The 15,345-nt window shown below is 51.7% G+C and overlaps 1 protein-coding gene across 44 annotated transcripts in view; it reads right to left on the reverse strand.

The window, feature by feature from the left end:
- ARHGEF10 (Rho guanine nucleotide exchange factor 10) overlaps positions 1-15,345 on the reverse strand; it is a 169,990-nt gene that overhangs the window by 60,904 nt on the left and 93,741 nt on the right. For 39 of the 44 annotated variants that reach the window (XR_011433143.1, XR_011433144.1, XR_011433142.1 and 36 more), the window contains 5 exons: positions 13,410-13,516; positions 8,683-8,760; positions 8,235-8,414; positions 6,225-6,341; positions 4,276-4,368 (listed from right to left, as the gene is read on the reverse strand). Coding sequence is in view for 41 of the 44 variants with exons in the window: in XM_070252797.1 (XP_070108898.1) it covers positions 4,276-4,368; positions 6,225-6,341; positions 8,235-8,414; positions 8,683-8,760; positions 13,410-13,516 (575 nt within the window). In the remaining 3 variants the exon portion in view is untranslated. The remainder of the gene's footprint in view (positions 1-4,275; positions 4,369-6,224; positions 6,342-8,234; positions 8,415-8,682; positions 8,761-13,409; positions 13,517-15,345) is intronic. The other 5 variants (XM_070252824.1, XM_070252817.1, XM_070252802.1 and 2 more) reach the window with 1 other exon arrangement.

Raw genomic sequence — 15,345 nt, forward strand, 5'->3', positions numbered from 1 at the left:
AGGCACTATTTTCGTCTCCTCGATTTTGCACCTTACAGTGTTCACCCTGCTCATGCAGACCGCGTGTTGACACTTGAAGGAGGGAGACCCTGACTGTGAAACACCCCTGCTCAGAACTAAGAGGGCTCCTCGTCTTGCCCACCCATCCTCAGGGGCTGGAGCAGCACCTGAATTCAACAGGCCCGGGTCTTTTTAAACCTGTTGGTTTGTTTGATCAGAAGACAACAAACACTGCACAGATGAGGAAACGTTTCCGGTTTGGATGAACAGTACATACTGTTCCATATGTTTGTTTCTCTATGAATCGCATCAAATCCTATCAAGGCAAAAATGAATAACCTGAAAACCAATGCTGGCGCCCACGTCGCGCACTGGGAGGGCGCACACGGGTGTCAGAACACCATCAACGGGACGAGCCTCGCACGCCTGAAAGCCAGGCAGCACAGCAGACCTGCGGGAGGAGCCACTGACTCAAGGGGGAAGGCACGGAGCGACAAAAGGGGAGCTTGCTGTCGTTGTTACCAGATTGGTACTTACTTTGGTACAACACGCAAGACACGGTGGCAGCTGGGGCAAAGGAAGACAATACTTTCTGGACCACACGTGGAAACCAGCAGGCCCAGAAAAGCCAGGGGCAAGTCAGTTTCATCTCGAGTTCCAGGGAACAGCTGTGGGGTCACAGCGACGATAAGTAATAAGGCCAGAGAAGAGCTGACGAGGATCAGATGTGGTCAGGACAGAGGGCAGAGCCAAGGAGAGGCAGGAGCGTGCCCGATGGGCCCAAGGAAGGAAGGGCACGCTGGCCCCTCGGTGCCATCCCCTCCACCACCACCCTCAGGGCACACGGACCACAGCAGAACTCAGGAGGGAGGGTGAGCGCTTGCCCGTGGCTGCCAGCCTGTCCTGTCTGCTGTCCCAAACCCAAGCCGGCATCCTGAGCTGGGAGACGGGGTCCTGGGCACAGCCTCGTAACTACCTCAGGCATAGAAACTGCACTGTCTCTGACTCCAATTGCCCATTTCCCAGAGGAACAGGGTAACCTGCACCCACCCTGGGTGAGCCACCCCCGCAATGAATGGACTGCACGTGGCCAAAAACGCCTAAGGGCTGTGCCCGCGAGAGAAACCTGCTCACACGACCCGGGACCCCCAGCCTGGTTTCTGGGCTGCACCGTCAGGTCGAGCGGAAGACGGTTTTCTGCTTTGGGGGAGCAGTGCGTCCTATGTGGGGACTCACAGGAGTTCAGGGGTCAGGAGGGAGGAAGGGAGAACCATGTAGGACCTGACCTGAGAACCCCAAGAGAAACCTTGTGGTTTTCTTTTTTTGGTTGAGGAAGACTGTCATGGAGCTAACATCTGTGCCAGGCTTCCTCTATTTTCTGTGCGATGCCACCACAGTGTGGCTCCATGCGTCGTGTGTAGGTCCGCACCAGGGGTCCAAACCTGTGAAGCCCGGGCACGGAAGCAGAGCGCGTGAACTTAACCACTACACCCCAGGGCTGGCCCCAAGCTGCATCTTTTTTGGTGGAAATGGTTCTTAAATCCAAATCCTTGAGTCTGTTCTAAATGGAATTTGGAGTGTAAGAATTTTTATCTATTCCTCCTCGGTGAATTTAAGTATCTAGAGGTAAATAAAAAGAAAGAAAGAAAAAAGGAAAGAGCGTTAGGTGCTTCCGAGAACAAAGCTCTAAGTTCTGAACCTCATAACAGACAGGCAACGCGTGTCCAACAGCTTGGTCCTCGACCTCGCATCAGCCGCGTCTGTCCGTCCCAGGGCCCTTGGCGCCCTCAGGGGTTGGGAAGCGCGAGGTGGACTCAGAGACAGAGACCCGGGAGGACCCTCTTGTCCCTGCACTGCGTCCCCCCAGTGCCCCCGTAAACCCGTTTCCTGCCCATAAAAGGGGCAGCACCACCTCCCTCCGGGGCCCTCTGGAGGCCAGCACGATTCACCCCGGGGCTGTGTGCACTGCAGATGACGCCCCCGCTCTTCAGAATGACCCCAGGGACCAACCCGGGCCAAGCTCCCTCACGGCCTCCACTTCTCTTCTCTCTCCAAGAGCCCTCCCATCCTTTCTGTCTAAAAGGATATATTTTGCAAAAATATCTGGGCCAAAGTTTGCTGTTATTTACTAACATTTAACCAAAAGCTAACAAGCTAGATTAAAAATCATATCTAATTTTAATAAAGTAAAAATAAAAAGTACTCAGGGGAGACGTGAAAACCCGACACTATCTGTGCTCTCACAGTCAGGACTTGTAGCAGCTGCCGGGCACCATGGGAACCAGAGCAACCCCAGCATGCGGGTGCCCATGGCCAGGTCTGCATCTGAACTCACGCTGTGCCATTGACAAGGCCATTCTGTCTCTGTTCTCGGTCCCCAAGGGATGAGATCTCTTGGCACCTGGGGGCGTGCCCTTGTGAGACTTAGCCCACTCACAGTGAAAGAAATGACTATCTAACTGGCTTCCTGAGGTCTTTCCTCCCAACCAAACGACGGCCTCCGTGATGCGAGGCCTGTCCCTCCTGTCGTTGATGGCTCCCTAGAAGCCGAGCGTCCTGCACGTGGCCAGAGCTTGGTCAATACTTGTTAATTGAGGGAATAACACACATTTTCTGGATATTTTGACTTTAGGAAAAAGACAGCTTTTGTTATTAACACCCTAATACAGGTTAACTGGACATACATCAGAAAAGGGGTGAGAAAAGAGAATACAATGAAAAATGACCTATGAGCTCACCAGAGAAATGGTGAGTATTAACATTGTCACTTGTATCCTTTTTCCATACTTTCTGACTACTTTACTCAAAAAGTGCATGTTTCACAGAGATTTGGTGGGTTACAAAAGAAACTGAAATCTCAAGGGAAGGGGACTTCACACAATTTCCCAAGTGCCAGTTTATTTCCAGGAGGACGTCACTGCAAACCTTTGATCATTTTAACAGTCAAAGTCCTCTGATCTGATGAGAAAAGCGAGCTGGGCCGTCCCGCGAGCCGGACACAGGACAGGCCGTCACCTGCCAGCACTCCAGTCAGCTAAGAGCAGGCCTGCAGCTAAGGGGCAGACGAGGGGGTTTCGAGCCAGGGGGCAAACCATGCCTCACACGGGATGTGACACTCGATGCCTGCACTCAAAACCAGTCTTACCGCTTTTCAAACAACAAACGTCTCTAATCGAGAATTCCTAGTTTAAAAAAAATGTAGGATCTCTGGGAAAGTCTCTTCTCTAGGCTATGCCTCCCAGTCCTGGGACAGTTTGTCGACTGAATTAACGACTGACATAGTTTAACTTCACTCTCAGCTTCCTGAGCCTGCCGCTCCCATCCAGGCAGCTGACTCCAGACCAGGACCTGGATTCCAACAAGGGGGCTGTTATCTGCCTGCCGGCCGGGAGCCAAGTCCAGCCAACCCCCACCCCCACCCCGAGCATGAGTTCAGGTGCCCGGAACAGAGCTCCTCAAACCCTTGGAATTCCTTAGTCTCAGAGGTAAGAGGAGCCCCTCTCCACCAGGCCTGAGTTCATGCTAACGGGGTGAGTCTTGGAGGATGGGGGCTGTGGCCAGGAATCCACCACGTGAGTGGAGGGCTGGAACTTCCAGCCCCACCCCCACCACTGGGGAGGGGTGAGGAACGAGGGGCTGAGTTCAATCACTGGCAGGCAACGATCTGATCAACCATGCCCGGCAGTGGACCCTCCTGGAAAACCCGAAAGGACAGTCCGGAGAGCGTCCGGCTTGGTGAGCAGGTGGCGGTGCGGGGAGGGTGGCGCCCAGAGAGGCCGTGGAAGCTCCGTGCCCTCCCCACACCGCGCTCTGTGCATCTCCCCAGAGCGCATCCTTTAGCAGGCACCCGTAGCCCAGTAAGGAAAGTGCCTTCCCCAGTCCAGTGAGCCGTTCTAGCAAATTCCTGAGCCTGAGGGAACCCCAACTGGGGAGCCAAGCCGGACAGAAGTGTGGGTAAAGGGGTGTGTCTGAGGCGGGGCCCTCTCACGGGATGGAGCCCTCCAACTTGTGGGTTCTGACGCTATCCCCGGTCGTCGGCGTCACACTGAACTGAATGAGGACCCCTGGGGGAAGGTCCCCAGCCACATCCAGCAGGTCAGCCTCCCGGCAGAGCCCCCACCCTGGCCCTGATGGTCTGTGACGGGGGGGAGACGTGGAGGCCTGAGAGCCGGCAACGGACCAGAGGAGACACTGGAGAATGGACAAGCAGCCGCATTTCCAAAGGGCCGGGGGAAAGCGGGTGATGGCCCCAGGGAACCGAGCAGACGCGCGTACCTGGAGCAGCAGGATGAAGTGCGGGAACCTCTGGATGGGCTTCATCATGAGGCTGTAGAGTGTGGTGCGGTCCGGGCTCGACTCCTCGCACTGCTGCGGGGAAAGGGCGCTCGCTCACTCGGGGTCAGGGCCGTGCCAGCCCCGCTCCCCGCCACGGTGCGCTGGAACCTGCCTCAGACACTGTCTACACCTGACAGAGCCTCAAACACACACTTCCATCGTCTGCATTACAGGCCGTGGCGGCTCGTTTCTGAACTGGAACCTGCGATCTGGTTTTCACTCGATGCTTTAAGAGCCGCCTCTGAGCGCCAGGCAGTGATGAACTGACTTCACTTATGAATTGATTCCCTTTATGAATTGATTTCAGTCCTCAAAGGACTGAGTGAGTGTCTGAGATTCTACAACCACAGGAAAATGCAGTTACTACAAAAAGAAATCCCCAGGATCCCAAACGGGAGTTGCACAGCCCTTAAAGGCAGCAGACCCTGTGCATGTGGGGCCAATGCTCTGTGGGGTCCTTGCTCGTCTTGTGAGGGGTAAACCTCTGAATGTGGAGGACTCAGGGGGCGGGGTGTTCTGGCCGAGGGGCCACCAGGAGGGGCTGCCAGGAGGGGCTATGGCAGAAGGAAGTCCCAGGGCCCCAGGCTCCTGTCCCCGAGTCCCCCCGACCCCCTCTGAGCTCGGGAGATGATCTGTCAGGCGGCCATTCACAAGCCAGGCGGGGTCTCCAGCCACGGGAGCTGCGTGGTGGGGACACAGAGCACAGGCTAGCCCAGCGCGGAGGCGACGCAGCTGCCCTGAGGCCCAGGCCCCGGGGGGGGCCACGGGACGGGACAGGTCTCTCTTCCCATGGGGCCTGGCAGGTGGTGAGCTGGCGAGTGGGGCTGTGGTCGCCCCCTCTACTATTTTCATCTCTCATACTGTCAGCATCAGTGAGACCATAACAGACTCCTCACAAGAAACAAATTTAAAGATGGCTCCGTGTTTTCTTTCCCCCAAAAAAAGAAATGCTGTGACATCCAAGGGCCACAGAGTCCCAATCTCCCCCAAAGGAGGGATCACTGAGTCACTCAGCAAACCGTGATCCCACCTACGTGTTCGTGCAGTAGCGTGAACCACCGTATTAATGAGAACGGGGCAGGGGGAGAAACACTTCAGCTTAAATAAAGCCTTATCCTCGGCAGGAACGTGTCCCTCTGCGCACTCACTGTGGGAGGCGGGAGCATCCAAGAATGCTACAGCTCAAGGAGCAGAAACACACTCTGGTCTGAAGTTTTCTAAAGCAAACTGAGCCTCATCAAATAAGACTCTGGGCTCCGTCGAGGGCCACAGGGTTGGAAAGGGAATTTTAATTTGGTTCAAACTGCAGCCAGCTCTCCTGTCATGTTCATGTCACAACTGCTGACAGGCAGCTGCTGACTAGGGACGCCCTGGCCCCGATTAAACATCACAGGGCAGCATCCGTTAGGGGAGCTCTCCACAACTTCAGAGCAGACCTTGCTGAGGAGGGTGGGCAGCCCCTCGGCCTGACGTCGTCCCCCGTGGGCCTCACCCTCGGGGGGTTTGCTTACTGCTCTGCCTCACAGAGGGCTCCTTCCAGGCAGATTCCACAGCCTCTGTTCCTGTCGTTCCTAAGATTACGCTGCAGGACAGGAGGCAGAGGCAAGCTTCTTCGGGATCTGATCTGTCTATCTATCCATCTCGCGACACACTTTTAAGGATGCGCAAATAAAGGTTATTGTCAAAAAGGTATGTTACAGGTAAAAGTTCATCTCTATTTCCAGTATTACGCCAATACCGAGAGCACTCCTGGTACCAAAATCTCTTTAATAAATAACACTAGACATTTAGAGGCAAGGTCGGGCAAAACTTCACTAGGAAGTATTTTGACACGGAACCTGTTATCAGAGGGTATTGAAACCCCACACGAAAAAGAACACAATACTTACCTTTAAAAAGTCGAGAAAAGCCGGCTTAGTCGCACATGTCTTCTTGAGGATGGCCACAGCTGTGCTGAAATTATTCACATACTCACTGTACGCGTCCAGCACCATGGACTTGGAGAACTGAAACACAGGAGGAGACGGAGGAACAGAAATAATGCCGAATCCAGCGCTCCCTCGGCCCGGTGCAGGAGAAGACGTGACCCCGCCCTAACAGCCGCCCGCTCACGGCCACGCTTCAGGGGAGGACTCTGCGATGACCGTCTGAGATTTTGTCCTCTTTAACTAGCTTGTTAGGAATTGGCTAAGTGGCTGGTGGTTTCATGCTGCTGACCCCAGGCCACTTCTAGGCATCCTGTTCAAAAGCGTGGCAGCCTGGTTTCAGTTAAGGAATGTTCCTGACCCAGACTTGCAACGATGACGATTACAGACAAGCTTCCCCCAATCCCTGCCACCCTCACCTCCTGCGGATTCCACCTCCAGGAAGGAATGTCATGCAGCCCGGTGTACGGAGGACGAGGAGCTCCCAATACTATGACGAGGAGGCCCCAGGACCCTTACAAGGAGGCCCTGGACCCTGTAAGGGGAACTCGGCACCCTGCGAGGAGGCCAGACACCCTGATGAGGAGGCCCCGGCACCCTGAGGGGTGGGCGCTAACCATTCCTTGGAACTGAGGCAGGGCGGGAGGGGAGAAAACCGAGCTGGCCCTGCTTCTGCAGGCTGAGGGGCAGTGCCATGGACGGTCACTGTCCTCTCGTCCTAGAAACACAGAGGTTTTGAGAGGCAGGAACGTCCGCCTCACCCTGTGACCCTTCTCAGATTCCACACACTCTCGAGGACGAACGGCCACGTCCATGCGTAGTCATCCGGAGTGACTACCATTTCTAGAAGGGACGCTGTCATCCAAATTATATTAAAAAGATTTTTTTCTTGCATTTAGAAAAATGTTCCCAAGGAAATATTTAAGAGAGTCAGAGTAAAAAAGCTGATGCTAACATATAAAATAACCAGAAAATGCAATAACAAAGTAAACATCCAGTATTTCTTTTCCGTTTTTCATACAGATCCCTGAAGGGGATTAAAAAATATTTCAGTAAGAATTTTGTTTCTTTACTATGTTCAAAGCTGCCAGTAATTTTTATACTTCATCAAGCACACATACAAATTACACAGGAGAAAGGAAAAGCCTGCTTCTATCATCAGGACAGCATTCGTTCAAGTACACGAACACAGAAAACTTTTAAGCTTCCATCTCCTTGACAGCATTTTCAAACCAATTAGAGAATCCATTCTGTTTTATCCATCATCTTCATGTGGACAGAAACTAACCAATATACGATACGTCTAACTCATGAAGGGACCAGAGATAGAATGACTCAAACTGCCGGATGCAGAAACAGCGCCGCTGGTCTCCAGGCAGCTGACGGGTCCCCCGCTGGGAAACGGGAACGTGGTGGCTGCCCCCAGCTGCTCCCCAGGCATCCTGTGCCCCATGGAGGGACTGAGACTGTCTACACAACAAAACTCCAGGTCAAAGAGCACCAGGCTGAGGAAAAGACAGCTATCTTCCCCCCGCTGTTTTCCATTGTTCCCAGGCAGGGGATCAGGAAGAGAGAGGCCCACGCTGGGGGCGTGAACGAATGTTGGAGGCATAAAGGGACAACCTCACGACAGCCCTAAACACGCAGAGCACTGGCTCTGCCACGAAAAGCATCATCAGGTTGCCTGTGATGCATCGAGGTGCCACACAGTGCACGCTCGGGAACGTTCCAGACACATCCTCCCCCCGAGCCTCTGCACGTTTCTTTCTCCTTCCTGGATGTCAGCCTGATCCTCTCCCCCTCCCCCGTGCACACCCTTTGAGCAGAGCACTCTGACTTCAGACTGGCCCTAAAGAGCACGCTCCTGCTGGCCGTCCCGGGGAGCTGCGCGGCTCGTGGCCAAGACACCGACACCCACAGGGAGAGATCCCAAACAGGGCAGAGGGGCCTGGAGCGCACGAGAGCTCTGCTCACCGAGGCCACGAAGACGTCTCCGATGGTCTCCACGGCGTCCCACTCGGCCACGCGGCTGGCCAGCGCGATCTGGAACAGGCAGTGGCACTGCAGCACCTCTTTGATACGGTAGAACACCACCTTCAGCTTCCTCTCGCTCAGGATCTTCGGCTCCATCTCCGACAGCGGCTTCTCATATTGCTGAGAAGGAAAGAAAGATGCCACAGACCCTTCGAAGGGCAGAGAGGGGAGGACGGAGCCATTCACTGCTGTAACTTACGTTCATGTCAGAACAGATCATGTGACTTTTGACGTCAATAGACAGACACAAGACAAACGCTTCTGAGAGTTTTGCAAATTTGAGTATTTTAGGGTTCATATATATATAAACATATATATGTAACAAAAACACAATACGTAAAAATGTTAATAAGATCTGTGTGGATTCTGTAACATGACATTCAGGTACCTCCAAAATCCTTTTAAGAGCATCTACATAGTTCTTTTCACTGTCGACAACGGAACCCAGGATGTATCTTCTTACGACCTGTGAGGAATTTGCAAACACACTGGTAGGAAATTGCTTCAGAAAACGTAACAGACAAATTTTACTTCTATGTTGAGCTTGGTCAAGAGATTTCTTTGTTTTTTGTTTTCAAAATAATAGGTAAATGAAACCTCCAAAGGCCTCAAAATAGTTTAAATGGTGTGTTAACTACAGGCACAAAACATACTTCTCCCATTGCTACATTACATTATTTACATTTTTTAAACCTCAAATTATAGACTATAACTATAGCAGGATAAGTCAAACTACAGCACTAATAACAAACCCATTCACTGATGGAACGATAATGAACTGAACTAACCGATTGTGTCTGATGAGCCCAACGCCGAGTTACATGGTATTTCGTGTATAAATTAGTGCCGAAAACACAGTTCCAGCAAAGAATGCTATTAGCAACGCTTATGTAATAAAACCACTATTCCAAAGTTATGGAAGAGGAAAAGGCCTTCCGAAGGTGGAAGAAGAGAATTTTCTTCACGATTCAAAGATACACCTATGAGGCTAAGAACACAGGGAGTAAACCACGGTCGGCATTTGGAGTGCAAACCCCTCAACCATCTGAGTTATTCGTATTTCAACACTGACCTCATTTTTTGTTTTGTTTCTCATTACAGAAGCACACGCAGGGACGAGTTTCTGGTCGTAAGACGCCTGTTAAAGGCCAATGACCACACTTGGCACTTTCATCAAGGAACCCAACCACATTTGCAAGTTATTTTTGCCAAAAAAATGGAAAATAGAGCACAAACTTACAGTAGAGTTGCTTCTAAACCACACACACACACACACACACACACACACGGAACAGGTCCGGGCACCCCCCCCACCCCCCCGCCCCCCGCGCTGAGGGAACCGTTGTTACAGAAGCGGCAGTGCCACCTAGCGGTAAACACAGTGTTTTCCACAAAGGAAATTCCTCCAGTTAAGAACATTCCAGAGCAACTAAAATTTACAAAACACTATTGACAAAGGAGTGACTCTTTTCTTTCCAAGAAGGACTATTCAATTTACAAAATTAAGACAAAATCAATCAACCCTTCTAGAACACTTGTCGAAGTGATATATTTTAAAAAAGCACAGATGTGTCTGGGATTAAAAGACAAGCACAGAAGCTTGAACCCAGGGCCCCTCCCCAGGACTCTGCATGCCCCTCTGGGGCACCTCACCGTGAGCGGGGGCCCTGCGTCCCCTGGTGATTGACGGGCACAGCTGAGCACAGGCCCTCCACTCTAGAACGAGGGGGAGACCGGAACTGCAGAGGGTCAAATCCAGGCCGTCCTTTTTCCAGAGCTGAGATTCCCAGACACTTCCTCACATCTCCTGAGTCAGAATATTTGGGTCAAATCTAGGAATTATCTATATTTTTCAAAGTCTGGAGATGGTACTATTGTATCAGGGCAAAGGAGCTGGAATTGGTATAAGACAGTTTAAAAATACAGTACGAAAATAAAACCAAAAAGTATCCCAGGTTTCCCAGCTCCTGCAGATCAGGTCAGACCCTCAAGGAGTCAAATTCAACGTACGGGACTGGCACACGCAGCGGGAATGGGAGGGGCGAGGTTCCCAGTCCTCTCTTCCTGGGAACCCCAGCGCCAAGGCTGCGAGGAGAAGTCAGTCCTGAAATGAGCTTGTCTGCAAAGCCATGTGAACCGGCCAGGAGGGGAGCCCCAGGAGGCAGTGATCAGCGCAAAGGTTAAGACTGCTGCAGGAAGTCAGGCGAGAGGGCGGCGGCTTTCCCTGCACCTGGACCAGGGAGGCTGGAGGGCGGCCACGTTCCCTGCACCTGGACCAGGGAGGCTGGAGGGCGGAGGCTTTCCCTGCACCTGGACCAGGGAGGCTGGAGGGCGGCCACGTTCCCTGTGCCTGGACAGGGAGGCTGAAGGGCATCAGCAGGCCGACCCTGGCATGGCCTCAGTAGAGTGAGGGCCAGGGTGCTCTGTCCTTTAGCATCAATGGTACATTTCTAGTCAACAACAACCCATGAAATCAAAGAGGGCTTTCTATTATTTTTCTCCCAAACAGAGCATGGAAAGAATGCCTGACGTGCTGCATTTGTTGTTACAGTTGTGTTACCTTATGTCAATTTTGGAAGAGAAAAAATTAAAGAGCATTAACACCCCTGGTTTGACCTTTCAAGAGAGAACTCCCATGGAGAACACACACAGCTGCCAGGTGGAAAACTAATCTATGTGAATCAAGACCGTAAGAAAGCAAGCCGGGTGGAAACACACGACCCAGCTATGGTGCACTCAGTGCTGACTGTGCCATGTGGGACGCCACAGGGCCCTCCACTGCATCGCTCACTGGATCTTCACTGTCACGACATAAGCAGGACAGAGGCAGGGAGGAATAATCCATTCAGAGAAGGAAAGTGGGGCTAAAAGAAATAATAACTAACTGAACCCAAGGCCCCTAGCAAAGGGAGGACCTGGGGCTCCTGGGACCTGCCGGCTACCTTTCTTTTCTTTGTTTTTTTTTTTTGAGGAAGATTAGCCCTGAGCTAAAATCTGCCGCCAAGTCTCCTCTTTTTGCTGAGGAAGACTGGCCCTGAGCTCACATCCAGGCCCATCTTCCTCTACTTTATATGTGGGACGCCTACCACAGCATGGCTTGCCAAGAGGTGCGATGTCCACACCCGGGATCTGAACCGGCGAACCCTGGGCCCCCAAAGTGGAACATGCGAACTTAATCGCTGCACCACTGGGCCCGCCCCCCGCCTTTCTGAAGAGCTCTTTCCACACCACGACCCCTCACTGTCACCACCCCAGCTCTGAGTGGCCAGAACAGACTGGCAGGTGTGTGCATCTGTTAAGACCTTCCAGGCTCCAGACACCTGTCCACTCTTGTCCCTAACAGACCCTTGAAGCCCCCACTCACCGCCCTGCGCGGCCAGCCTGCCTGCTGCCCACACAAGCCCCCGGTCCTCGGCGCGCTGCCCTCCTGCTACGCCCACCGCATCTCATCTGCACTTGCCACGTGGCCCGGAAGTGCTCTGTTTCACACCCCTACCACGACCCCAGGTCATCAGAGAAGAGGATCCACATCCCAAGCACAAGCACAGAGACCCTGTAAGAAGTCAGAGCCCCAAACAGCAAAAGAACGGGCCATGGAGCTACCCTAGTAACGTCAAGAGTGTTTTCAAGCCATCTATACCCCTTTTCAAACTCCTGAGGCTAAAGTGAGGTGGGTGAGCCATAAACTCAGGCGGCAAGCAGGGGGGGAGCAGGCAGACAGCGCCAGCTTCTTCGTCTCTGAGAAAACTGTCACTAGCCCTTCTGCCCAGCATCGCAGCCCACATTACCCCAGGGAGCACAGCGAGGGCTGAGAACTCGAGCTCTGGACCAGAGATTTAGATCAGAAATTGGGCCCTACCCGCCCACCTGCATGATGCCATCCTGATGTTAACCTCCTCAGTGCCTCCGTGTCCTCCTCTGTGACACGTATGCGGACATGGAGGGGATTCACGAGGGTTCAATGAGAGGAAGCGTGCCGAGCACTCAGCCCGGGGCCGGCACAGGGCGTAGACCGACAGGTGGTTATTATACCTGTCTGCCACCACGTCTCACGTGCAGACTCTCCCTCTCCCTCCCCGACACGCTAGCAAACCCAACCCCTCCCTTCTTCTCTGCTTTTCTCTCACTAATTTCAACCCTGCCCTCTGGGTTCCCTCTTCAACTCAAATGAAGGGTAAGCTTCCTAGTCCAGCCTGACTGATTATCAACAGCATCTTTTCAACTTAGCTCTTCATCTTTTTAAAACTCTGAGCTTACCAATAAGTGTTTTTACGTTGATTTTCCTTTACTGATCTATTCCATATGTATGTATGCGTGTTGTATGCATGTGTGCGTGCACCTATCTACATCGATCATCTACCTACATCATCTATCATCCATCCACCATCCATCTACACCGTCCATCTACATCTATCTCTATCTATTCATATGTCTATCATCTATCTGTCTTTCATCCATCTACCTATCTACCTACCTATCTATCTCAGTCTCCACGATTTGCATCCTGCTGCCCATGTGGGAAAGAACTCAGACCCCACCCAACGAGCTTACCCCTCCCCTGAAGGCCCAAACTCTGTAGTGTGCTCTTCTTCCTGAATTTTCTTTTCCTTTTACCCAAAGATAACCTAATGGAAACTACTGAATTTTCTTCCCTCTGCTACCTATTTTCAGAGATTAAGAAATTCATTCATATTCAGATAATTTCCTTAGTTGTTGGAAATCTCTATTTAATCCGAGTCACGCATTTTTCATACACCCCCCACTCACTGCCTCTTTGTAAAGACACCTGTCAATAGGAATCAGTATAAGTAACTCTCACAGAGAATGTAAGTTCCACACATTTCTCACCCTTACTCTGGGGGTGACACTCAAACTATTTAAGGACCGGACTGCCCAAGCCCCGGCCACAGCTGCTGACCAGGCCCCCAAGGCCCCTGCTGTGCCCGATGCTGACCTCTCATCGCTGGACCAGGAGAGGCCAGGGGAGGGGCCTGCGTGGATGGAGGGGCTGGGAGTGTGGGACAGCAGGTGTTCACCGCCATGTAAACATCCAAACGTTTTAACAGCCAGCACGGCTGCACCGGGAAACAGTGCCCGCCAGCCCTGACGGCCTACCTGCTGCTGAGATAAACCTTCAGGCATGGGGGTCAAGACGGCTTCCGGGTGCCTGCAGTCCACATCAATGAACACGTTCTGCTCTTCTTCCAGGCCAGATCTGTGATCTTAAAGAAAGTCAGAAGGCAACAGTTTGACATCGAAATGATATATTCAAAACATTACAGCACAATGAAACAAGCTCTCAAATCCACATTTGGGGAGACATTTCAATTTTCCATGTTTACTTTCCACCCAGCGACGATTCAATTGAAATTTTAACAAACCCAAGAAAATATCCTTCCCGTGAGAGGAGTATCTGTCGATACTTGAAATTTTCAATACTTGAAGTTTAACTTCAAAAGGCAGAGGTGTCATTTGAATACCTAGATGGTAAAGCAGAAATAACTACTCCAATTTCTTAACCTACAAAATCTCACAATCAGAAACAGACAAGGCGGCTGAAAAGCAACACAGTAAATCGACGAACATTAAGGGGACCACGTACTTCTCGTCTCTCTGTCCGCCTCTCTCACTGGAAATCTGAACAAGCACAGCTTCCCCAAGTCAGAAAGTTTAGAGCAAAACTAAATTCAGGTTTAAAAATTTAGATGCAGCTAAATAAATTTAAAAATCCACAAAACATCTGGAAACCAGAAAAGCACAGGAAGTTTTAGGAAACGGGAGCCTGGAGATGATCTAAGCCAGGACCCAAAGCCCTGGCTGCACCGAAAAGGCATCTGAGGGGCTTTAAAAACTGACCGGTGTCTACACGCCTATCAGAGCGGCCAAAATCCGCAACACTGACAACAGCAGATGCTGGCGGGCACGGGGGGGCAACAGCAACTCTCACTCATGGCTGGTGGGGATGCAGAAGGGTGCAGTCACTTTGGAGACAGTTTGGCAGTTTCTTATAAAACTAAACGTCCTCTTACCATCCAATCCACCAATCGCACCCCTCGGTATTTACTTGGTGTTTATTTCAAAGGAGCTGAAAACTCACATCCACACAAAAACCTGCACACAGATGTTCACAGCAGTTTTAGCAACCCAGACGTCCTTCAGTAGGTGGATGGATAAATAAACTGTGGTCCATCCCAGACAGTGGAATGTTATTCAGTGCTAAAAAGAAATGAGCTACCAAGCCATGAAAAGACATGGAGGAAACTTAAATGCATACGACTAAGTGTAGGAAGCCAGTCTGATGAGGCCACACACTGCATGATTCCAACTATGTGACATTCTGGAAAAGGCAAAACTATGGAGATGGTAAAAAGATCAGTGTTGCCAGGGGTTGAGGATAAAAAGGGATGAACAGGTGGAACACAGAGGATTTTTAGGGCAGTGAAAGTATGTGATACTGAATGTCATCATCTATTTGTCCAAACCCGCAGAACGTACAACACGGAGAGTGAACCTAGCGTAAACCTCCGGGTGAGGACGTGTCAGTGCAGGTTCATCAGTTGTGACAGATGCACCATCTGGTGGGGATGTTGCTACAACGTGTGCGTGTGTGGGGCAGTGAGTATACGGGAAAACTCTGTAGCTCCTCCTCAATTTTGTCATGAACTAAAACTTCTCTTAAAAATAAAGCTTTCTAAAAAAAACCAAAACGGAACCATCCACACCCCTCCCTGGGAGACTCACTGCTTGGTCCGAGGGGTGGGGAGCCTGGGCTCACGGTGCTTTTTAAAAGCTCCCAGTTCATTCTTTGATACCTCCAAGGCCACGAAACACTAATTTAGTCCGGTCTTACTGCTTAGGAAACTAAGGTCAGAGGGCTTGGGGACACACCCAAGAAACTGCTGCAGCCCCCAACTGATCCCCCAGAGGCCTCCTCCTCTAACCCAGAGACAAATCATCTTAGATCCTCCTCTCGCTCTGGCCTCCGTTGGGGCTTCCAACCTGCCCCATGGGCCGGGTCCTGGGGGCCTCATCAGCCTGCAGATCCGGGTCA

Source organism: Equus caballus, chromosome 27 (genome assembly GCF_041296265.1).
Source record: "Equus caballus isolate H_3958 breed thoroughbred chromosome 27, TB-T2T, whole genome shotgun sequence".
NCBI lineage: Eukaryota > Metazoa > Chordata > Mammalia > Perissodactyla > Equidae > Equus > Equus caballus.